The sequence below is a fragment of the Eumetopias jubatus genome, unplaced genomic scaffold, assembly GCF_037043125.1.
Source record: "Eumetopias jubatus isolate StellerSeaLion01/CBP00866 unplaced genomic scaffold, mEumJub1_p1.0 scaffold_9, whole genome shotgun sequence".
NCBI classification, from domain to species: domain Eukaryota; kingdom Metazoa; phylum Chordata; class Mammalia; order Carnivora; family Otariidae; genus Eumetopias; species Eumetopias jubatus.
In genome coordinates, this window is record NW_028274815.1 from 115,649,738 (window position 1) to 115,674,220 (window position 24,483).

The following is a 24,483-nucleotide window of genomic DNA, read 5'->3' on the forward strand; positions in this document are numbered from 1 at the left end:
TCTTAGTAGGTGAAGTAGAGTTATAACCTCTACTAGTGGATGATGGTGGGGGTCGTATGTTTCATGAAATGGTTTGCAGTTTAGAACAGTATTATTAACTTTATTTCTTGATGACAAAACAAGTTGGACAGAGAGGCAGACTTAACTGCTTATTTTACATAGATTCCACCGTTTTAGATGTTCTTGGTTTTTTCCCCCCCCAGATTATTTATTTATTTGACAGGGAGAGAGACAGCAAGAGAGTGAACACAAGCAGGGGGAGTGGGAGAGGGAGAAGCAGGCTTCCCTTGGAGCAGGGAGCCTGATGCGGGGCTGGAGCCTGATGTGTGGGGCTCGATCCCAGAACCCTGGGATCATAACCTGAGCCAAAGGCAGCTGCTTAACCGACTGAGCCACCCAGGCGCCCCTAGATGTTCTTTGTTTAAACATACACTGTATACCAAAAAATGGTATCTTTTAAACTCACGGTGGGATTTCTTTCTTTCTTTCTTTCTTTCTTTCTTTCTTTTTTAAGATTTTATTTACTTATTTGACAGAGACACACACAGCGAGAGAGAGAGAACACAAGCAGGGGGAGTGGGAGAGGGAGAAGCAAGCTTCCGCGGAGCAGGGAGCCCGATGTAGGGCTCGATCCCAGGACCCTGGGATCATGACCTGAGCCGAAGGCAGACGCTTAACGACTGAGCCACCCAGGCGCCCCTCACGGTGCGATTTCAACAGGTTAACTGACATGCCTTTGGTCATAGAACCAAGTTCCTGGGATTGTATCCTAGGGCTGTAGGTCTAAATTAAGAGCATGTTTTTACCTTAAACATTCCTCTCAGGTGGAGTAGGACTGGAATTCTAGGGCTTCTGACTTTCAGATTTTGGTTTTTCTGTCATGCATCCTATTGCAAATAATCTGTGCCATTTTTCCTGACCCTAACTACTTGTCAAAATTTTGGTTTCAAAAATGAGGTCACTGTAACTAGATCATACTGCTTCTGTGTGAAGAAAGACTTACATGTTAGGAATGTTTGGCAGCCTAGTGGATGTCTTACAGTTCTCCTGTAGAAAAGGAAATTTAGTGAGAGAGCATATGAGCTTATTTTATAAGGAGTGTTCCAAAAGGATTTGAGAAAATTGGTATTTACCTATTATTCCCTCGTCTTCAACTCCATTTTTGTGTTCCTTTCCATACTGTGACCACATGTATCTATTTTTAATAAATAATTGTAATTATACTGTATATATCATTTTTGTAGGAGGCCTCCCCTCACCGTTTTGTACTATATGCATTTCCTCAAGTGTTGAATGATTTTCATAATTATAATTTTTAATGCCTTTACAGTTCACATTGACGTGAAGTTCCACCATTTAACCATTCTTCTGTGGTATAAATTGCTTTTTCCCTTGAGTTTTTTTCTAAGGACAAATTCCCGGGAGTGAGGTCACACAGTCAAACTGTATGAAACGTTTTTCTGGCAGAGAAATCGTTTTTTTAACCACACTAATTGAATGTCGGTACTTAACCATACATTTATTTCTGTGCCTTTTCATCCTCGTACATTAGTAATCAGATACTGTAACTAATGGAAAGAAACAAGCATATAGGTAAAGCCTTATGGTTTGAATTGGAAATACATCATTATTTTCTCCCAAAATTCACTATCCCGTTTTGTTATGCGAGTGGCAGAGTGATGGAGGACTGCCTTAGGGGATATGGAGAAATTGATATTAAAACCTTGGCCATGGTAAATTTCAAAGTAAAGTGTAGGAGGAAAGCTTATCTATAGAAGAAAAGCAAGATTACTCTTTGTGGATAGCTATTGAAATATGAGTTTAATCCTTTTGTCCTTTGTTGTACACCAGTCTCAATTTGATACTTGCTCCACTCCCCTAAAAAGGCAGCTAATTAATGTGTATGATACTTACGTTGCAAAAGGAGTGCGAGTACATGCTCATGTAATCCTATCAGTATTGCAATTAGTAACCTTTTCCCCCTTATTTTAAAGATGAGTAAACAGAGATGGCTGTTAATGTTGCTTCTTTAACCAAAACAGTGGAACTTACTCATCTTACCCTCTCTGAAGGTTTTAAGCAGAGATGGGATTCATGAAAGCCATTCATTATTCTATAACACATTCTTGAATTGAATATGAGTTACAAATAGATAAAACCTTAAGATCCTTCACAGTCGGGAGTTTCTAAATAATGAAAGTACTTTGTGGAGCGTGGAAGGCCAAGGGCGCTTAAAAAAAGTAAAGACAGAAAAGGAGCTCTGAATCAGGAAAAGGTCCTGTGATCCTACAGAGGTATATATTTTGACTGTTAATTTTTTTTTCCGGGGAGGATTCATAATTAGGGCATAGAAATTCAGGATTGTCCTAGTCTGAAACTGGGAACTAGATTGCTAGCTTTTTAGAGTTATATAGGAGAGTCTCTAAGAATTGTCTTTACCTAAATCTAAAGTTTACTACTTAAATGTAATATTCTTTGCCTTTGTTAATTGAAATTAGTTTTAATTATATTGCCTTAGGTAGACCTGTATGGAAAACATCCTGGATGTTTCCAAGACCAAAAGTTAAATCATTTTACATGTACCTAATTTTAACTTGTTATGTCTGGGCTGTTTTGGCATTTAAAGCCATTGATCTTAACTCATGATTTCTGTCCCAAGGCGAAAGAGAGGCAGATGCTCACATCTGGACCATTTATTCTAAGCGTTGTTTCACATAGTTTAAATTGCATTAAAATTTTTGATAGTGATGATGTCATGAATTTAGAGTGAATCATTGCATCTTCCCATTGAAACGGGAAGATTGATGCTTCCAACTTAATGTAGACATAAAGACTTAAATATTATTTTTGTAGGTGTCTGTGTTTTACCTTTGTTTAAGTGTTAATTAAAATGATGAACTTTCAGAAGAAAAAGTGAATATTTTGAAGTATTTTCTGTAATCAGAATAGAAAGTTAGAAAATAGAATAGAATAGAAAATAAAAATCCCTGCAAATGGGATGCCTGGGTGGCTCATTTGGTCAAGCATCCAACACTTGATCTCAGCTTAGGTCTTGATCTCAGGGTCATAAGTTCAAGCCCCATGCTGGGCTCTGTGCTAGGTGTGGAGCCTACTTTGATAAAAAAATAAAAAAGCTGGTGCAAATAAATAAATGTGTGTGTGCGTGTATATATATGTGTGTGTGTGTGTGTGTGTATATATATATATATATATATATTTTTTTTTTTTTTTTAAACCAAGAAAGTACCATTGCTATTCAGTTTATCATGATACTTTTTTCATTTTTGGCTCATTCAAAAGACTTAAACAGGGACGCCTGTGTGGCTCAGTCAGTTAAGTGGCTGCCTTTGGCCCGGGTCATGATCCCAGGGTCCTGGGATCGAGTCCCACATCAGGGTTCCTTGCTGAGCAGGGAGTCTGCCTCTCCCTCCCTCTCCCTCTGCTTGTGCTCTCTCTGTCAAATAAATAAAATCTTTAAAAAAAAATAGACTTAAACAGCATTATTTTTTCCTTTATTCCTTGGTTTGTTATAAAGAACAATACAGTATTTAAGAGTAACACAGCCTAATCAAGTAAGATGATCCCATAATGCAGGGATGGTTCAACGTTAAGGAGCTGAAAGGAGGAAAAAAAAAATTTTTATAAGTAGATCCCTTCCCCTCATTAAAAAGCTTTTGGTTAAACTGAAGACCTATTTTTATTTCATTTTTTTAAAGATTCTATTTATTAGAGAGAGAGACACAGCAAGAGAGGACACAAGCAGGGGGAGTGGTAGAGGGGAGAAGCAGGCTTCCCGCCGAGCAGGGAGCCCGATGTGGGGCTCAATCCCAGGACCCTGGGATTGTGACCTGAGCCGAAGGCAGACGCTTAACGACTGAGCCACCCAGGTGCCCCTGAAGATCTATTTTTAATAAAAACAAGTAAAAAGTTAGTTTCTTTTTTTTTTTTTTAAAGATTTTATTTATTTATTTGAGAGAGAGAATGAGATAGAGAGCATGAGAGGGGAGAGGGTCAGAAGGAGAAGCAGACTCCCTGCCGAGCAGGAAGCCCGATGCGGAACCCGATCCCGGGACTCCAGGATCATGACCTGAGCCGAAGGCAGTAGCTTAACCAACTGAGCCACCTAGGCGCCCAAAAAGTTAGTTTCTGATAGATGAAAAATTCAAGGGTGTAAATGGAAAACATATGGTTTAAATTAGAGCTGAAACTTAAAGATGGTGAAACTCAGTACAGGATGGTTTAGGGCGGTGGGAAATGGACAAATGAGTGAATCTGACCTAGAGCTTTGGGGTTGGAAGTCCAGCCAGGCGCAAAGAACACAAGGAGGCTGAGGAGACACCTACCTGGGTCTTTTATCTGTTGTGGAGATAATATCTGCTATCACTTCTCCCAGATTCATTGTAATAAAGCACCTCAGTTACATATGCGTATGCATCTTACATTCCTCAAAGATTGAGGCCCATAAAATGATTAGTTAATTGGAATTCTCTTTTTAGCTTACATTCTGAAAAGGAAGAATAAACCAAAACTACCCTTAATTGTTCAGCCTTAATTGTGTGAGGTCATCATTGTCCAGATTTTTTTTTTTTAATTTTTATTTATTTGAAAGAGAGAGTGAGCACAAGTGGTGGGGAGGAGCAGGGGGAGAGGGAGAAGCAGGTTCCCTGCTGAGCAGGAAGCCCGATGCGAGGCTCTATCCCAGGGCCCTGAGATCATGACCCGAGCCGAAGGCAGACGGTTAACGACTGAGCCACCCAGGCGCCGCATCATTGTCCAGATTTCCCTTGAAATGACAAAAAGATGAATTTGTTCCTATGGTTTGCACTCTGTTCTAGATTATTCTATTATTTGATTTGATTATGAACCGTAACCTGGCAGCTGGACAGTATTGACTGCATGTTATATGCAAGAAACAGACTTTGATGAGGAATGATTTCTACTGTCAAAAGAGCTAGAAAAGTAGTAGAGCCTCAGTTTGAATGATCTGTCTGAATCCAGAGACCATGTTTTTTTCTATTACTATATCATATTCCTCTGTAAGAGCTGTTCATGTGAAATATAATGCAAACCACAAGTAGGGGCTACATATGTAAAATTTTCTTGTAGCTCTATTTAAAAAACAGGTGTAGTTACTTTAATAATACATATTATTATTTTATGTCTAAAATACCATTTCAGGGGCACCTCGGTGGCTCAGATGGTTAAGCGTCTGCCTTCGGCTCAGGTCATGATCTCCAGGTCATGGGATCGAGCCCCATGTCGGGCATCCCAGCTCAGGAGGGAGTCTACTTCTCCCTCTCCCTCTGCCGTGCTCTCTGTGTCTCTCTCAGATGAATAAATACAGTCTTTAAAAAATAATAATAAAATATAATTTCAGGGGCGCCTGGGTGGCTCATTCAGTTGGGTGTCTGACTTCGGCTCAGGTCATGATCCCAGGGTCCTGAGATTGAGTTCCATATCAGGCTCCCTGCTCAGCGGGGAGTCTGCTTCTCCCTCTCCCTCTGCCCCCCCACTTGTATTTCCCTCAAATAAATCTTTTAAAAAAAAGATTTCAACATAATAAACATTCTTTAAACAATTGTTATTTTATATTCCTTTTTTTTAGTACTAAATTTTGAAACTTTGTATTATTTTACCTAAAACCTATCTCATTCTAGACTAGCCACAGTTCAAGTGCTCATTAGCCACCTATCGCTAATGGCCACCATATTGAGCAGTATAGCTCTGTATTATGCAATCCTATGCAAAAATCTATACTTAAAAAATGTGAATTCATGTTAATTTGTATAATGTTTGGGAAATATCTTTGTAGTACATACGGATTTGCCAGAAGCTTTCTCTGAATAACCAGAATTAGGGTATATTTGTTGACATGACTCGGAGCACTTCTATTTATAAACTCAAAAATGTCCATAATCTCATTGTCCTGCCCACAGAGAGCTTCCAGAAGGTAGTTAAAAGAAACCATCAAACCCTCAGCTAGTTTTTGTTATTCCTTTAAAGTCCATGTTTCCCCAGAAAGAGGGTTTAATAAGTAAATTGTTAGAAACTAGATTGAATCAAACACATAGACCTTCTTCTTCTTCTTTTTTTCCCCCCTTCTTCTTGGCATCTTATGGCTGTGTGCAGCAGGAGTATGTATTTTGATGGGTTTGCACAACCACTTGTCTTTTGATTACTCTTGATAAAATCGTTTTCTTCAGATATTTGACAATGAATGTTAAGACCCCAGGAGAAAGAACTATTAGTGACGATTGCCCAGAACCACTTCTTAGTTATCTAGCAGTGGCATGTGCTGTCTTTGCAGTAAGGCAAACCCCTCAGTGCCCAGGGGTTCTTAAAAGAACCTGGGTGTCAGCCATTCAGGGAGGATGTCTAGAAGCTTCCCATTTGGAAGAGAGCTTGATCTTTGGTCTTTGATACTCCTGAGTCTGCAGTTCTGTTTTTGTGGTTATCTACCCTACGGCCGAAACTAACAGGCTTGATGGTTATTCTTCAGAGTGGAGGAACATTTGAACCAGTTACTCAAATATTAAGGGGATGGGGAACCAAATTGGAACCCTAGCACTGGCAAGCTTTTTGTAAGGTTTGAAGAACAACTATGTACAGAAAAGAGTAACTATGTACATCCAAGTTAACTCAGTATGGTAATGTATTCTAGAAAAACACCTTTTTTTTGGTTTTTGAGTCAAAATTACCTTGGTGGTTACCTTACCAATATTAGAAAGATAGGGCTGGGCACATTTACTTAAATATAAGTAAAGTAGCAAAAAATAAATAGTAAAATAGTAAAAGTTAACAGCCTTTAGTATTTAATATTTTCAGACTGAAAGAGTAACAGCCGTGTGTGTATATATAAATATGTATGTGTGTATGTATATATATGTGGGGGAGATGGATCTAGGTAAATAAAGCATCTTTGGGATGGAAAGGCCTATTGAGAGTTAATATGAACAAAAGATTCGGTGTCTGTGATATTCCCCAGCAATTTAAAAACATAGATACTCAGCTTCTTCATAGTTAGCAGGATTAATTGCTTCATGATTTTTTTTTTAAAGATTTTATTTATTTATTTGAGAGAGAGAGAATGAGAGACAGAGAGCACGAGAGGGAAGAGGGTCAGAGGGAGAAGCAGACTCCCTGCTGAGCAGGGAGCCCGATGCGGGACTCGATCCCGGGACTCCAGGATCATGACCTGAGCCGAAGGCAGTCGCTTAACCAACTGAGCCACCCAGGCACCCTGCTTCATGATTTATATAACATTATACTGTCTTTATTGTATGTGTGTTGATGCGTTAGTAGTATGTGCATTTTTTTTTTAATGCGTTAAAGTGGGTTTTTATTGTTCTGGAGTGTCCATCCAGGTGAATGAGTTAACTAGACGTATTTTAGAATTCAGGGGTCAAAGAAAACATATTTTTACCGTTGTGGCAAAATACACATAAAATTTACAATTTCATCCGTTTTTAAGTGTTCAATTCGGTAGCATTAAGCACATTCACAGTATAGTAGTAAATGTATTTTTGAGGGGTGATTTTTTTTTTTTTTTAAGATTTTATTTATTTATTTGACAGAGAGAGACACAGTGAGATAGGGAATACAAGCAGGGGGAGTTGGGAGAGGGAGAAGCAGACTCCCCGCTGAGCAGGGAGCCCGATGCGGGGCTTGATCCCAGGACCCTGGGATCATGACCTGAGCCGAAGGCAGACACTTAACAACTGAGCCACCCAGGTGCCCCTTGAGGGGTGATTTTTAAGTAGTACTGATGGAACCATATAATTTTATCTTCATACTTAGTGTCTATTATCAAGTGAAATTGTATGAAGTTTTGAGATTACTGAGACAGTCTGTGGCCTAGAGTTAGAGTAAGTATAATTTGCTTATACTTGTGCTATTAATATTAACATCATGCTTTAACAGAACTACATAGCATAATTACCTTTTACGTCTTTTTTCCCCTTGTTCATCAACTAACAGTTGTTATCAAACTACTATTCTTGAGCTTGTAATGTCCTAGACATGGTGACAGATGATGAAAGTAGGACCAACAAATTGGAACAACAGCGTTGGGGAAGATTTAAATGTATCTAGAAAAAGGAGAAGGAAAGCGTTCTGGGTAGTGGAGGTGGTATGACCAGAGAATGACCATGACTTATTGGAGACCCACCAAATGGGAAATAGAACTGTTCATGAGAACGGTTGTGGCTGGTATTGGAGTTTAACAACTGAGAATCATGAAGGCCACTCTAAGGAGCAAAAGATAGAGCGATTCTTGGGGCACCTGGGTGACTCATTCGCTAAGCGTCTGCCTTTGGCTCGGGTCATGGTCCCAGGTTCCTGGGATCGAGCCCCGCGTCAGGCTTCCTGCTCGGCGGGAAGCCTGCTTCTCCCTCTCCCACTCCCCCTGCTTGTGTTCCCTCTCTCACTGTGTCTCTCTCTGTCAAATAAATAAATAAAATCTTTAAAAAAAAAAAAGATAGAGGGATTCTTGATGAAATGGCTGCTGGTAGGATAGTGCATAATAGTTTGAATCCCAAAAAGAGTCCAGTTAGAGAGATGAGGGACTAATTTAAGGCAGTGGTTCCGAGAAAAGAAAAGGGGTTGAGGATGAGTCTGAGGAGGTAGAAATGACTAAGTCTGTACTGACTCATAGGAAATGGGTAGGTGTGAGAGGTGCCTGTATGGCCCAGTCAGTTAAGTGTCCGACTCTTTATTGCAGCTCAGGTCATGATCTCAGGGTTGTGAGATTGAGGCTTGTGTCGGTGTTATTGTTGGGCATGGAGCCTGCTTAAGATTCTCTGTCTCTCCTTCTGTGCCCCCACTCTTAAAAAAAAAAAAAAGGAAAATGGGGGTGAGAGAAAAGATAATTCATGTGCAGCCAAACTTTGGAGCGTGTGCCACTTTTGATCATGGTGATTCAGTGTTACCTACTCTAGGTGCTGAGGGTATTTTAAAGAAACAGACAAGGCCTTTATTTCCCCAAAGATGGGCATCAGTCAGGCAACCAAGTACTTGTTTATTCTCTTTATTGCATTTATTATTGTACCAGTCAAGCAAGGACATGGGATAGTCTGGTAGGGAGAATGAAGAGCAACTTCAGTTAGGGGAGCTGCCCCTGAGAAAGTGACATTTGTCATGACTTCTGAGTGATAAGGACTCAGTGGTGCAACAACTTGGGGGAAGCCAATTCTAGGCTAAAGGAATAGCCTGAGTTACGGCCCTGAAGTGGGAGTTTTGGTGTATTTAGAAGTAGAAAGGTGGTCAGCATTCCTAATGTAGAGTGAAGACAGGACAGCTAGGCTATGAGATTGGAAAGATAGGCATGGGCTAGGTCACCAAATTCTTTAGTTTCAGGATCTCTTTGCACACTTAAGTTTTTTTTTTTTTAAGATTTTATTTGTTTGACAGAGAGAGACAAAGTGAGAGAGGGAACACAAACAGGGGGAGTGGGAGAGGGAGAAGCAGGCTTCCCACGGAGCAGGGAGCCCGATGTGGGGCTTGATCCCAGGACCCTGGGATCGTGACCTGAGCCGAAGGCAGATGCCTAATGAGGCTGCCCCAGAATTTTTCTTAAAGGTATTTATTTATTTGTCAGAGAGCGAGAGCACAAGCAGGAGGAGCTGCAGAGGCAGAGGGAGAAGCAAAGGAGCCCGATGTGGGACTTGATCCCAGGACCCTGCGATCATGACCTGAGCCTAAGGCAGATGCTTAACTGACTGAGCCACCCAGGCGTCCCCTTCTTAATAGAAGATAACTGGATTCTTATTTGCTTTTGCATGGAGTCTCTTAACATTCATTGTGTAGTCCCTGGAAAAGGCCACTGTACACTCATGAAAGAGTAAGGGTGAAGAAATCAGAGAACCTCCTATTATGAAAATTGTCCCCACACACCCCCCCACACACCCCAAAGGGTCCAAAATCCCCTAGAGTTCCCAGACCACACTTTGAGAACTGCTGAATAGATCGTTGCGTTTTAAGCCAAAGTAGAGTTTGTGTTTTATTGAAAGAGCATTTGGAAGCCATTAGAGCAGTTTAAATAGATGTGTAAAAAGATCTACTTGAGGATTTTTAAATTTCTAAAAATCTTTTATTTTTTAAAATTTTAGGTAAGTTCTATGCCCAGTGTGGGTTTTGAACTCGTGACCCTGAAATCACGAGTCCATGCTTTGTCGACTGAGCCAACCAGGCACCCCTACTTGAGGTTTTAATTCAACACTTTGGCTGCTACATGCAGAATGGCTTGGAAAGGACAAAAGCAAACGCAGGATGACTAGTTAGGCAGTTGTAGTAGTACACGTGAGAGATGACAGTGCCTTGAGCTAATGTGGAATAATGGAGATGGGATGAGTGATTTATAGTGATGTATTTTAGAGTAGACTTGTCAGGATTTACTGATGGATTATTCTAGAAGGTTCTGTGCTCCAGAGAAATTGTAGCCCAGATGGATCAGGATTTGGAACCAGAGAGACTGGGCTTTGAATCTTAGGAAAGCCATTAACTAGCTGTGTGAGAAATTTTTATCATTTTTCCTTGTCTCCAGTAAAACATGTAAGAAGGATTTTATTTAACCAGGATTACAGTTAGCTTATCCTCTGACAGTCTCCGATCTCTTGAGTTATTCGACTTGGGCTACATGTGTTTGGCCAGAACAATAATGCTACACATTATTCAGAGGCTGATATTCAGTAGATTTAGATTGTGGTAGGGGTAACCTCCATGGGAAGGCTAGATGCTAATGAAATGTAGTTTTAAGTCATTTTTGTTCATGTGAGAAATATTAACTTGGTAGAGACTTGAAACAGATGGTGTGCAGTTGGAGTAGATAACTGTATTATTCCAAATAAACATTTGCTGGAGCTGGGAAGCAAAAATCCATATTTCACTTTTCCCTATTTACATTATCAAGTCAGCTGTGTTGCTGCTGCTTTTAACTTGCATTAAGGTTATCAACAGGGTCTTGATGTTGGCAGGCAATTACAACATATCTTTAAATATTAAAGTCATTAGCATTGGAGGAGACCCGTTAGATACTTTGAACATACAGTGGCATAATGATTGTTAATACATTACTGATGGATAGCTGTCTAATTATCTCCTATTTCAATAGTGTAACAGGGCACTTTTTTACTGGTTACTTTATGGGCTTTCCACATCTCTCTTTCCTCCATGTTACAGAGGAGGAAAGCAGGACTCTGGAGTGACTTGTCCAAGGTCCCACAGCTCATAAATTGGTAGAACAATCAGGACTCAAGTTGTATCTTCCAGTTTTTGTTCCAGCTTTCTTTCCTCTGCATCTGAGGCATCATGAAAGCAATCGTGTCCAATACTGAACTCATAATCTCCCCCTTCCAATATACTCTCCCTCTCGTGGCCTCTGTCTTGGTCAGTTGTCTTATCTTCCACATCTAATCAACCAACAAAGCCTATTTATTCTAACTCTAAATATTTTTGAAATTCCACCCCCCCTTCCCATTTCTATTGCTACTACGATCTCATGCCACAATCTTCTCTCACTGTAACAACCATGGAAATAGTCTCTTCCTGCATTATGATCTTAAAGTTTTTCTCATTGCAGCCAGTGATCTTTCTTTTCTTAGGAAATATTTCAAGCTTACAAAATAAGAAAAAAGCACAGTATAGCAAATACTCATGTATGCACTCTTCGCTCTATCAAAATTTAGTGGTTTGTCTTTTATTTTGCTTCAGATCTTTCAAAGAATTAAAACATTAGAACTACAATTTCTAACTGCCCGATCTAATTAATTTTCTTCCCTGTGGAGTAGTCATTATCCTGAGTTGGATATTTATTATTCCCTTGTTTTTAGGAAGATTTTACTATGCATAGTAGTAAACGTACCATATGTAAATTGATCCCTTATCATATGTAGATTTTTGTGGTTTTAGTATTAAGCTGTCCATCTTTTTCTTGCAACCTGTTCTTTTTACCCAGTATTACTACATTGTTTTGGGGTTTATCCTTTCAATACATATAGCTCTAGTTCACTTATTTCAGTAGTACTGACTATTTCATTTTTTAAAATGCTGCAGTTTGTGTGTTCTTTTTTTGCTGGACATTTAACATGTTAACTTTTGAACCTAAATTTTAGTATTTGCTCATCAAGTTACACTAAAAATCTTGCTGGTATGTAATAAGAATTGCATTGAATTTATATATTAAAATGAAGCGAAAATATTGGTGACAGTCTTCCCATCCATAAGTGTGATAGATGTTTCTATATGAATCTCTTCTTATGTCTTAACTTACATTCTTCATAAAGGTCTTATATATTTTGTGTTAGGCTTACTTCTAGATCATTTATAAATTTTTGTTGTAATTCATATCTTTTTGAAATTAGTGTTTGTTTGCCAGGATATAGGAATACAATTAATTTTTAAAATATTGAACTTTTTTTTAAAATTTAATTTTATTATGTTACGTTAGTCCCCATATAAAATATTGAATTTCTATCTAGCGATTTTGCTGAACCTGCATAACCTAATAATTAATAGATGGTAGATTCTCTTGGTTTTCTTTACAGAAAGTCATCTGTGTGTACAGAAGGACAATTTCATTTCTTCTTTTCGAATCCTTATACTCATTATTTCTTCTTAACTGTCCTGCTGCTATGGCTTAACTCTTGAATAAAATGTTGAATAGAAGCATTGATTTATCTCCATTCTGAGCTGAATATCTTGTTGCAAGCACTGCTTGTAATAATACTTCACCAATATGTATGATATTTTATATGGGTTTTTGGAGGATACCCTTTATCAAGGAATTGATCTTCTATTTCTATTTTGTTCATATCCATGAGTGGAAATTGGGTCTTATCAAGTGCTTTTTCTGTAATTATTGAGGTGATTTTAAAGGGTTTCTTTTAATCTGTTAGCGTAGTGAATTATATTGGATTTTAAATTAATAAAATTAACCTTGCATTCTTGGATAAACTCACCTTGATTGTGATTATAAAAAAATTCATTGCAGTATTTGGTTCGCTAATTTTTCTCACCTTCACTGTGGTGTAATTTCACTCATTTCATGTATACAGTTTGAGTTTTAACCATCGTATATAGTTGTGTTAGCATCATTACAATCAGGATATAGAATATTTCCATCACCATAAAAAGATTTATCATGCCCCCTAACATGCCCCTCTGTATTCCATTTCTTTCCATCAGTCCCAGACAGCCACTCATCTGCTTTTTGTCACTAATTTTGTCTCAAGTTTTGTATAAATAGGATAATATGGTATGTAGTTTTGTTGTGTGTCTGGTATCTATCACTTAGCCTAACACTTTTGACATTCATCCGTATTGTTGGATATAAGTATGAGTAGTATGTTCCTTTTTGTTGTGGTATTATAATTTGTGTTTCTTTGGTAACTAGTATGCTGAGCATCTTTTAATGTCCTTATCAGCCGTTTATAAATTTTCTTTTGGGAATTGTCTCTTTAAATGTCTCTTGCTCATTCTGCGTTGTTATTATCTAGTTATTGGGGTTATTTATATACTCTGCATGTCTCTGTGTCTGGGATCAGATGGCACTGGTAGAAGATAGAGAATAGAGAGATGCCTAGGGAGGAAATCAGCATCATCATGAAGCAAGTGATTCTTCACAGTTTGCTAGTCATCTTTGAGGTTCTTCTTTTAGGTCTGAGTTTTGGAAGAACATCAGATAACTAGCCTCATCTTTGCAACTCCTCAACTAGCTCTGACTTCATGTTTTTTTTTTTTTTTTTAAGATTTTATTTATTTATTTGAGAGAGAGAGAATGAGAGAGAGAGAAAGCACATGAGGGGGGTAAGGGTCAGAGGGAGAAGCAGACTCCCTGCTGAGCAGGGAGCCCGATGACTTCATGTTTTTTGTATTCTGTCTTAAAATAATGTTTTTTTTTTTTAAATAAATTTCTGTATGTTATTTTCCTTGGAGGTCACAAGTAAATTCTCTTATATCTAGTCTTTTTTTTTTAATTTAAGATTTTATTTATTTATGAGAGAGAGAGTGTGTGCGAGGGAGAGGGAGAAGCAAGCTCCCTGCTCAGAGGGGAGCCCGATGTCGGTCTGGATCTCAGGACCCTGGGACCCTGGGATCATGACCCGAGCCAAAGGCAGACGCTTAACTGGCTGAGCCACACAGGTGTCCCTCTTATATATCTAGCCTTTTTTTTTTTTAATTTTTATAAAGGATTTTATTTATATGAGAGAGAGAAAAAAAGCACAAGCAATGGGGAGGCAAAGAGGGAGAAGCAGGCTCCCCACTGAGCAGGGATCCCGACACAGGGCTCCACACAGGGCCTGATTCCAGGACCCCGGGGTCATGACCTGAGCTGAAGGCAGATGCTTAACCGATTGAGCCACCTATGCGTCCCTGTATGTAGTCTTAAGAGAATAAAAATGTTACTCAGATGAACCACTTCAATGGATGCTGTAAAATAGATTTTCTAGGCATAGAAATAAACTAAGAATTAGAACTTTAATTTTTCCAGTGTTTTAATCAGCTGTTGCAGGGGTCAGTAAACTATGGCCCACTGCCCATTTTTGTAAATAAAGTTTTACTGGAACACAGCCAAGACCATTCCTTTGTGCATTGTCTATATGTGCTATAACAGTAGAGTTGAATAGTTGTGACAGAGACCATATGGTCCACAAAGCCAAAAATATTTAGTCTTGCCCTTTGCAGAAAAAGTTTGCTGATCCCTGACCTATGAGAATGTATTTGATAAATTAATTATCTTTATGTATTTATGAATGTGGAATGGAAAAATTTGTTTTTTCAATCCCTGTTGTTTGTATAAAGTAAAGCATTAATTTTATTTTAACTGAGCTATGTTTTCCAAGGTCCCTTATAAAACATTTTCCGGTAATTTCTTTGAGTCCTTATGCCTCAATTTTTGTTGAAAGATAAATTATCTGACATCATAAACAGTTATTCCTGGCTGTCTCAGCATATGAAGCCTGCACGTTATTAGAAAGTTGGATGTGTTGTTGGGCTCATGGCAGAGCTACACGGATGGGAAATGCTCATCCTTAAGCAGGTGCTATGCCCACAGTCAGTTTAGCCAGCCTTACAAGCCTACAAGTGCAACAGTAATTTTGATGTTCTTTCCTCTAACTTTAGCAGATTAGAATTGTCAATTTTGGAAATGTTTCTCATCTGACAGTAACACATTCAGAACATTTCCCTATCCTTGGCAGTGGTTGAAGAGAGACTGTGGGCAAGGAAATCTTTTTTCTGATTTTTACCTTGGTTCTGATCCCAACTTTAGGGGCACTGTTTAAACTATATCTTTTATGCCTTCGTCCTTTCGCGCTACCTGGCAAGTTCATGTAGCCTTCCCACTGAACTACTTAATGCTCTGTAAAGATGTCCTTGGCCTTCATACATGGTAATGTTTCTACTTCTTTATTTTCTTAGTACTTTGCAGACATTTCAATGTATGTGTTTCCCATAACTCAGGGCCCTGTCTTCTTTTATCTCTTCCCTAAAGCTTGGCAAATACAGTGTGGTCATTAGCATGGGATCTAGAGAGCCTCAAAATTCAGCTGCAAGTGATTACAGATAATGCCATTATTTGTCAATAGGGAATTGTTTAAATAAACTATGGTATGTCCACACAGTGGAATATCATGCATCTGTTAAAGAAAAAGCGTTGTGGAATTAAGAATTTCAGGACATACTTTGAAATTGTAAAACAAAAGAAAACAAAAAACTAAGGAGAAGTACAGCTTGTGATATGTGATAAAGATCTGTTGCCTAGTAGTCTATTGCTGTATAACAAACCACATTAAAACTTGGTGGCCTAAAACATTTTAAGTTTTTTATTTTTTGTTTTTTTGCTTATGACTGTGAGTCATGGATTTGTTCTGCTCTTGGTTGTTTGTATTCATATGTCTGTAATCAGCTAGCTGCAGACCAGACTCACTAGGTTAGGCTCTTCATAGGTTTAGGGATCAGCTGGCCTTAGGTGTTAGAACTCATCTCTTCTCCATGTGGTCTCGTCTTGCAGCAGATGAGTCTGGATGTGCTTTCATGGCAGGGTCAGGTTTCCAAGAGAGGCTCAGAACTGGCACTCTGTCACTTCTATCACATTACATTGGTCAAGGCAAGTCAAGAGGGGCCTGCCCAGATTCAGGGGATAGGGAAATAGATCCCACTTCTGATGCAATGCAAAAGGTGTGGCTGCAGAGAGGCCATTATTGGGGACATTCAGCTTAACATCATTATACTTTCTTTGTATAACTGGGGGTAAGATAGGATTTTATATTTGTGTTGGCTCTTTGTCCACAGAGAAAGAATGGAAGGATACATAAGAAACCAATTAAAATGGTTATCTGTGAGGTGTGGTAGGTAGGGACAGGAGCAAGGAATATTTTTATATCATACTGATTTCTGAACCATATACATATATACTTATACATGCAGAAAAGACAATCATCTGTTTTTGCCTCTGCCCTCAAAGATAATTAGTCTAAACCTTCTCAATTGTTTCTTAGTTAGGAGTCTGATTTTTATTTATTTGTTTGACAGAAAGAGAGCAGAAGTAGGGGGAGCAGCATAAGGAGGAGGAGAAAGAAGCAGGCTCCTTGCTGAGCAGGGAGCCGGCTGCGGGACTCAGTCCCAGGACCCTGGGATCATGACCTGAGCTGAAGGCAGACACTTAACCACTTAACTGACTGAGCCACCCAGGCACCCCTGATTTTTTTATTTTTTTATTTTTTTTTTTAAAGAAGTAGATGTAATGACTTCCTTGGTCAACATGTTTGGAATGATCAGTAATTCTGTTCTGTGCATCTGAAAAATCTATATTCATCTCATATTTTTCAGTGATGATAATCAGGAGCACTGACCATATTTTCTTCTGCCCAAAACTCGGCCTAGATAAACATCTCAATGGCCAAGGAAAGTTAATAATTAAATTTTTTAATCTAATCCAAGTAAACATGGACGAGTGTCTACTGTCTATTGGCCATTATTATATATATTAAGGTACTCCTCACAGTAACTTTGTGTTGAAGTATTATCTTGAGGGACAGATGAGGAAGATCATTATCATACAAAATTAGTAAGTGATAAAGCATTTTTCACATCAAATTCATTTTTTACCTAAACATGCTTTCTCCTTGCAGTCCTGGGAGTTTCTCTTCTTTCCGGTTGTCTGGAAAGTCCTTTTTCGAACATAATTGCATTTTTCTTATCTCATATTTATACCTCTTCTATTTATTGTTCCATTGTCAGCCTCAAAGTAATTTTTTAAAACTTTAAAGGCCTTTTATAAAGATTTGTTAATGCTCTCGTTTGTGGGCACTTTAGCGTATAGGATTCTTCTCAAGTAACATTTGTCTGTGATTTATGTTTATGTTCAGTATTACTTTTCTTAGAGCTACAGAAGAGTTCTACTCTTTAGTTTTATGTCTGATTCTTTAAATTCCTATGTGGGGAAAAAAAAGCATTGCTGTCACACAGAAAGCTCGTTTTTTGTTGTTGTGGTTTTAACATATAATGTGTTATTTGTTTCAAGCGTACAGGTCTGTGATTCATCAGTCTTAAACAATTCACAGCGCTCACCATAGCACATAACCCTCCCCGATGTCCATCACCGATCCCTCCCACCCCCTCCACTCCAGGAACCCTCATTTTGTTTCCTGAGATTAAGAAGTCTCTTATGGTTTGTCTCCCTCTCTGGTTTCGTCTTGTTTCATTTTTCTCTCCTTTCCCCTATGATGCTCTGTCTTGTGATAATTGTCTTTCTCTGATTGACTTGAACGCTTAGCATGTTCCATCCACATGTTGCAAATGACCAGAGAGCTGTTTATTAATGTGGTCTCTCTTTCACCGGTTTTGTGTTTTCATGACATGCATAGCATATTGCATGATGAAGTAAAATCATTATTCAGACATACTTTTCCATGTTCGCTCCTCCTCTCTAGGTCAAATTGGTTCTACAGGGTTAGGTGTTAAAGCATCAGTGATCTTGGAAATGCTTGTTCAGATTTTATTTTTTAAGTTATATATATCCAAGTCTTCAAAATAACCAAAGCACAAACTCATATGACTAAATTATCAGTTACTTTAAATCTTAAAATCTATGTGTGTGTGTTTTTTTTAAGATTTTATTTGAGGGAGAGGGAGAGAGAGCGCACAAGCAGGGGGAGCAAGAGAGGGAGAAGTAGGCTCCCTACTGAGCAGGGAGCTTGCCGCAGGGCCCCATCCAAGGACCCCAGGATCATGACCCGAGCCGAAGGCAGACGCTTAACCACTGAACCACCCAGGTGCCCCAAAATCTATGTTTAGAATCAAGTTGAACCTTTATGACAGATTAGGTTATGAATTTCTAGGACTGAAGACGTTATTTCTCTTTGATAATCCAAGTAGTGGTGTTTATGGGTTCAAAGTCCCCGTTGAGAGAAAGGAATTTCTTGTCTTTGAAGTGTGTCTAAGGTTCTCTGGAATTGAAAAGAGCTCAAGGTATGGTTCGTTCTTTCAAGGAATTTAGCTAGAATATAATAAAACATGAATATCTGTTTTCCAGCACAATTTAGAAATAAAGTCACTGTAACAGTGATGACATAAAGGCATGACACAGTCACCAAGCAGAAGGTGAAAATGCCGACTTTGTAACATACACCTTATCCACCATCTGAGCAGCTTTTGAATTTGTCAGGGTATAAACCACTTGGATGTATCTCTCACACCATGAAGTGCCTTCATGCCACCCAGCTTCCAACAAAAATACCACCTTACATTGTACTTGGTGCTTTTGCAGCTGTTAATTCTTGAATCATTCCATGTAATATTGCTGAGAGGTTAGATGGATTAACTGTTAATAGTACACCCATTGTCCATGGAAATCAAATGATAATGTAACTCGGATATGGTCACATGGCTAATTAGGTGGTAAATGCAGAACTTGACACTAGGCTTCCTATTTTCTAATCAGTTTTCTTTCCTGAGTACCTTCTTTAACCTAGCACTAGTCTAGGCATTATTTCTTACCCTTACATCTTTCCTAACAGGTCGGATTTATTATCTCTCATTTTACATTTGTTTAAAGTGACCCAGAAAGGTGAAATGATTTGATAAAAGCCATGTTGTTTGTAACAATGATAATTCACACTGAATGTCTCAAGTCTCCATAGTTATGCTTTTTCTACTAGATGATGTTATTGAAACATAAGGAATGACAGTAGTGTTGCAGGTTTGTGAGTAGTAATGTGAACAAGAGATATGAGTAGTTTTACTCCGTAAACAGGACTCTGGGGGCTGGGTTTTGCCCAGTATCTTAAGGTTACAGTTGGTATATAATTTAGTGTTCTGCAGTTGGGCTCAGGCTCCTCTCCGTTTTTCGTTCTGCCAAGTGCTGAATGTTAAAACACATCTTGTTAAGTCCTCCTCAGGCCTTTGGCGCCCTTGCTGTAAAGGCAGGTGGTCTGAAGAAAGGCTCCCTCTAGGTTGTTGCACACTATACACAACACATTATAGTGTGAGACAACTGTCAGTTCCTTCCTTCCCTTCTCCCCCACCCTCCAGAAAGCTGGGCCCCAGATGGAAGAGCTGGAAACGTGTCAACCATTCTTTGAAGGGCATTGAGAAAAATACTGTCAAGAAGAAAAAGGCAAACGCAGCAGCTCATTAGTCCACTAATCAGACAGGACGACCATCAATTTCACAAAGAAAATGTCCTGGACAGAGAGATGGGAAGAGCTGGCGGAGTGTTGCCCGCATGGCTCTCAGACAGTTGAACATTTTGTAACTTGAGGGTATTACTTCCTTGATGGACTTTATGGATTCATTATATCTCTTACCAAAATAGGCCACTGCAGACTGAAGCATAAAAATAATATTTGGTGATATTTTCCTCACTAGGACATGATTATGAATGTGTGAAGACGTGCCTTGTTGCCAGTGTCATGAATATATTGTGTCTATGGCTCTGATCTCACAGAAAGAAATCTTTGATTTAACATTCTCGCTTGAACCTTTGGTGTGTGCATTTCTTATGCTTTGAATTCACCATTATTGGAGAACAGATTCATAGTACTTAAGCGAAAAGCTTAGAGGTTACTAAAAGGAACATAGTTCAGTTTAAAGATGATTATGGTGACCCTGGCTCTGTTATTAACCAAGTATGTAACATGTTCTCTTTAATGGTGAAAAATAACTGTTAAGATATTACTCCCCGGTACCAGGTCCTATTGATACTAGCTCAAGACTTTTTTTTTTTTTTAAGTCCGATGCAGGGCTTGAACTCCCAACCCTGAGGTCAAGACCTGAGCTGAGGGGGCGCCTGGGTGGCCCAGTTGTTTGGCATCTGCCTTAGGCTCAGGTCATGATCCCAGGGTCCTGGGATCAAGCCCTGCATCAGCTCCCTGCTCAGTGGGAAGCCTGCTTCTCCCTCTCCCACTCCTTTTGTTTGTGTTCCCTCTCTCGCTGTGTCTTTCTCTGTCAAAAAATAAGTAAAAAAAAAAAATCTTTAAAAAAAAAAAAAAAAAAAAGACCTGAGCTGAGATCAAGAGTTGGACACTTAATTAACTGAGCCACCCAGGCGCCCCAGCCCAGACCTGTTTATAATGTCATTAAGTTTAATCTGTCAGATTTCTCTTTCTTGAATTTGTTGTCCACTGTTATCAAACAGCTACTTATGAATTCTCCCCATGGTGATGTAGCCTGTGCCTAGTTTAGATTCAGCTCTACTTTTCATCTTTTTGATATTGTATATCATAAATGATATTTACATCACTGATGTCAGCGATGTTGACTCCATCTCTTTTTTTCCTACTTACATATATAAAAATTTAGTACTTCATCATTTAATTTATATATATAACTGATGATGATTCTATTTCCATGCCATGCAATTGATGCCTGCTGGTCTAGATAGTCCCACATTAGTTTTTTCCCCCTACAAATTGGATTGATTTATAAAGAGAAGTAAAAAAAAATGCAGGGGCGCCTGGGTGGCTCAGTCGTTAAGCATCTGCCTTCGGCTCAGGTCATGATCCCGGGGTCCTGGGATCAAGCCCCACATCAGCCTGCTTCTCCCTCTCTTACTACCCCCTGCTTGTGTTCCCTCTCTCCGTGTCTCTCTCTGTCAAATAAATAAAATCTTAAAAAAAAAAAAAATGCGGGCGCCTGGGTGGCTCAGTTGGTTAAGCGACTGCCTTCGGCTCAGGTCATGATCCCAGAGTCCTGGGATCGAGTCCCACATCAGGCTCCCGGCTCAGCGGGGAGCCTGCTTCTCCCTCTGACCTTCTCCCATCTCATGCTGTTTCTCTCTCTCTCTCTCTCTCTCTCAAATAAATAAATAAAATCTTTGGAAAAAAAAATTAAAAAAAAATAAAAAAAAGTGCAGTTCAGATGAGTTTGTAACCTGGTTTCTTCCTTCCTCGGCCACTACTTCAATGTTAACTTTGAGGTCATGTTACCCCTTGACCTTACTGTATTGTTTTAGTTTCCTTTGATTGCCATAACAAAGTTCCTGCAAATTGGGTCGCTTAAGACAACAATAATCTCACTGTTCAGGAGGCCAGAAGTCCAAAATCAAGTAGGGTTGATTCCTCCTTGGGACCTTTGAGGAAGGATCTAGTCCATACCTGTTCCCGAGCTTCTGGTGGTTGCTGATAGTCCTTGGCATTTCTTTGCTTATAGATGCATCACTCCAGTCTCTGCCATTGTTGTCCCATTGCATTCTCATGTACAACCACATCTTCTTTGTATAGTCTTCCTTCGGTGTATGTCTCTTTCCAACTTTTCTTGTGAGCGTGGATAGCTGAAACTGCAGATAGTACCAAACCCTGTGTGTGTGTGTGTGTGTGTGTGTGTGTGTGTGATACATGATAATATATTTTTTCCTATACATACCTGTAAGAAAACTTATAAAATAGGCATAGTAAGAGATTAACAACAATAAGTAATAATAGAAGTTACAACAATATACTGTAATAAAAATTATGTGAATTTTGTTTCTCCCTCCCTCTATCACAGTGTCTTATTATACCATATTTACCCTTCTTTTTGTGATGATGTGAGATAATAAAATGCCTATGTGATGAGGTGAAAGACATAGTCATTATGGCCTAGTGTTAGGCTACTGTTGACCTTTAGACTATACATCAGAAGGAGACTCATCTGTTTCTAGACCATGGTTTCCATGACCGCAGGTAACTGGAACTGTGGAAAGTGAAACTTGGCTAAGAGGGAATTACAGTAGATATCTTTTGGGGGCTACCATTCAGCCTATTAAAATAAGCATCTTCTTTACTTCTCAGTCTCTAGGAAAATATGTTTATATTTGAAATTATTGTCTTGATTTTTATTATAGAAGACTCTGACCTGCATTACTTTTATTCTCTATAGTTGGTCCTGAGAAAAGAGTGCCAGCAATGCCTGGATCTCCTGTGGAAGTGAAGATACAGTCAAGATCCTCACCTCCCACCATGCCACCCCTTCCACCAATAAACCCCGGAGGGCCCAGGCCAGTGTCATTTACTCCTACAGCATGTGAGATCTCTTGATTTACTTGGGTTTGTGGTTCAGACTGACATTTAGATCTAAGTGACTGATTTTAAGCCTTCTGCATAAACTGTTCAACATTTTCAAAATAACTAAGATATTTTATGTATACACACACACGTATGTACATATACATATATACACACACATATGGTTATTTCTTTTCTTTTATAAATTGCTTTTGCCCTCTGAGAATAGTACTTAGCAAATTTAGGCATATGGAAATTTAGTGGTCTAAATATTTTGTTTTCATACTGTAGCTGGTAAGTAGCTATTTTAATTTCTTGGCTCTAAAATGAATTAAAATTTTTATATTGAGGGTGCCTGTGTGGCTCAGTTGGTTAAGTGTCTGACTCTTGATTTCCACTTAGGTCTTGATCTTGAGGTGTTGAGTTCAGGCCCCATGTTGGGCTCCATGCTGGATGTGGAGCCTACTTGAAAAAAACCAAAACAAATTATTATATTGATTTATAGGAGTCAAAGTAAATTTCATGTAATTACCAAACCACTTCTAAAAGTATGCTAGGGCTATCATGGTAAGCCTTTTTTTTTCTTTTAAAGAGAGGGGAAAGGAGGGAAGGAATAGAGCGAGAGAGAAAGAATCTTAAGCGGGGTCCATGCCTAGCACTGGGCTTGATCTCACAACCGTGAGATCGTGACCTTTGCCGAAATCAAGAGTCGGAGGCTTAACCGACTGAGCCACCGTGGCGCCCTGGTAAGGCTCTTTACAAAAGTGCAAGAGTATTGTGTTAAGTTTGCTAGGGCTGCCACAACAAAATACCAGACTGGATGGCTTAAACAACAGAAATTTATTTTTTTCACAGTTCTGGAGGAAAGAAGTCCAAGATAAAGGTGTCAGGAGGTTTGGTTTCTCCTGAGGCCTCTCTCCTTGGCTTGCAGATAGCTACCCTTCCTGCTGTGTCCTCCCATGGCCTTGCCTCTGAACGTGTATACCAGCTGTTCTTTCCTTTTAAAAGGACAGTAGTCATATTGGATTAGGGACTACCCACATGACCTCATTTAACCTTTCCTCTATCTCCAAATATAATCAAATTCTGAAGTACTGGGGATTAGAACTAGAACATCGGAATTTGTGGGGGACATAATTTGGTCCATAAGAATTATATTAGCCAATAAATATATAGTAGATTTTCAGCCTTACTAGCCATCAAGGAAATGCAAACTAAAACCCAGTGTAATACCATATACATCTGAAAGAATGTTCAAAATTGAAAAGAATACCAAGTTTTGGTGAGCCTGTGTGCAGTTACCTGAACACTCCATGCATTGTTTGAGTATGAGAAAATTGTTTGGTAGTATTTACCAAAGTTGAATTTTCAGAAACCCTTTAACTCCGCAGTCAGTCCTACATATGTGTATACTTAAACAAACAAATAAAAAGTTAGAAGAAAACCCAATGTGAAATCTAAACATACATACATACATGTCTAGATTTTAATCTGAGTTTTTCTGCGTTTCCATGCCCATGATACCTCCAGTGCATGTTGACTCTCTTACAGATATTTTGCCTCATAAAGCAGAAGACACTTGCTATTTGTGGAGTGCCCGTAATTTGTCAGAGCACTGAGCTAGGTGCTATATGACATTTTCTTTTTTTAAATGTTGTTACATAAGTTTACACAACTGTCTTCGCTCAAACATTACGGGTTTTGCTTTTATTATCTTAAAAGGCAAGAGAAGAATCTAAGAAGTACAGCTTTAACAGAAGGTTTAATTATTATATTTCCAATACATTTGAAATTGGGTGGCAACTGCAACAGTCTGAGCCAGAGTGGATGAAATTAAGTTTTATATCCTTTTAAAAATTCCGTTTCTATCTTAAAGTCATACATCCTTATATAGGTACTATCTTGAAATGAACAGATTTAAACAACTAGGCTATCATTCACATTTCAAGATACAGGAAGTAGGAATATGTATATGTAAACTCAGCCCTTTTTACCTCCATAGTTG

The 24,483-nt window shown here is 38.9% G+C and overlaps 1 protein-coding gene across 2 annotated transcripts in view; it reads left to right on the plus strand.

The window, feature by feature from the left end:
* Positions 1-24,483, plus strand: part of CBFA2T2 (CBFA2/RUNX1 partner transcriptional co-repressor 2) — a 150,633-nt gene that overhangs the window by 86,655 nt on the left and 39,495 nt on the right. For both annotated transcript variants that reach the window (XM_028118809.2, XM_028118810.2), the window contains exon 2: positions 22,354-22,497. In XM_028118809.2, coding sequence (XP_027974610.1) covers positions 22,354-22,497 — 144 coding nt within the window. The remainder of the gene's footprint in view (positions 1-22,353; positions 22,498-24,483) is intronic.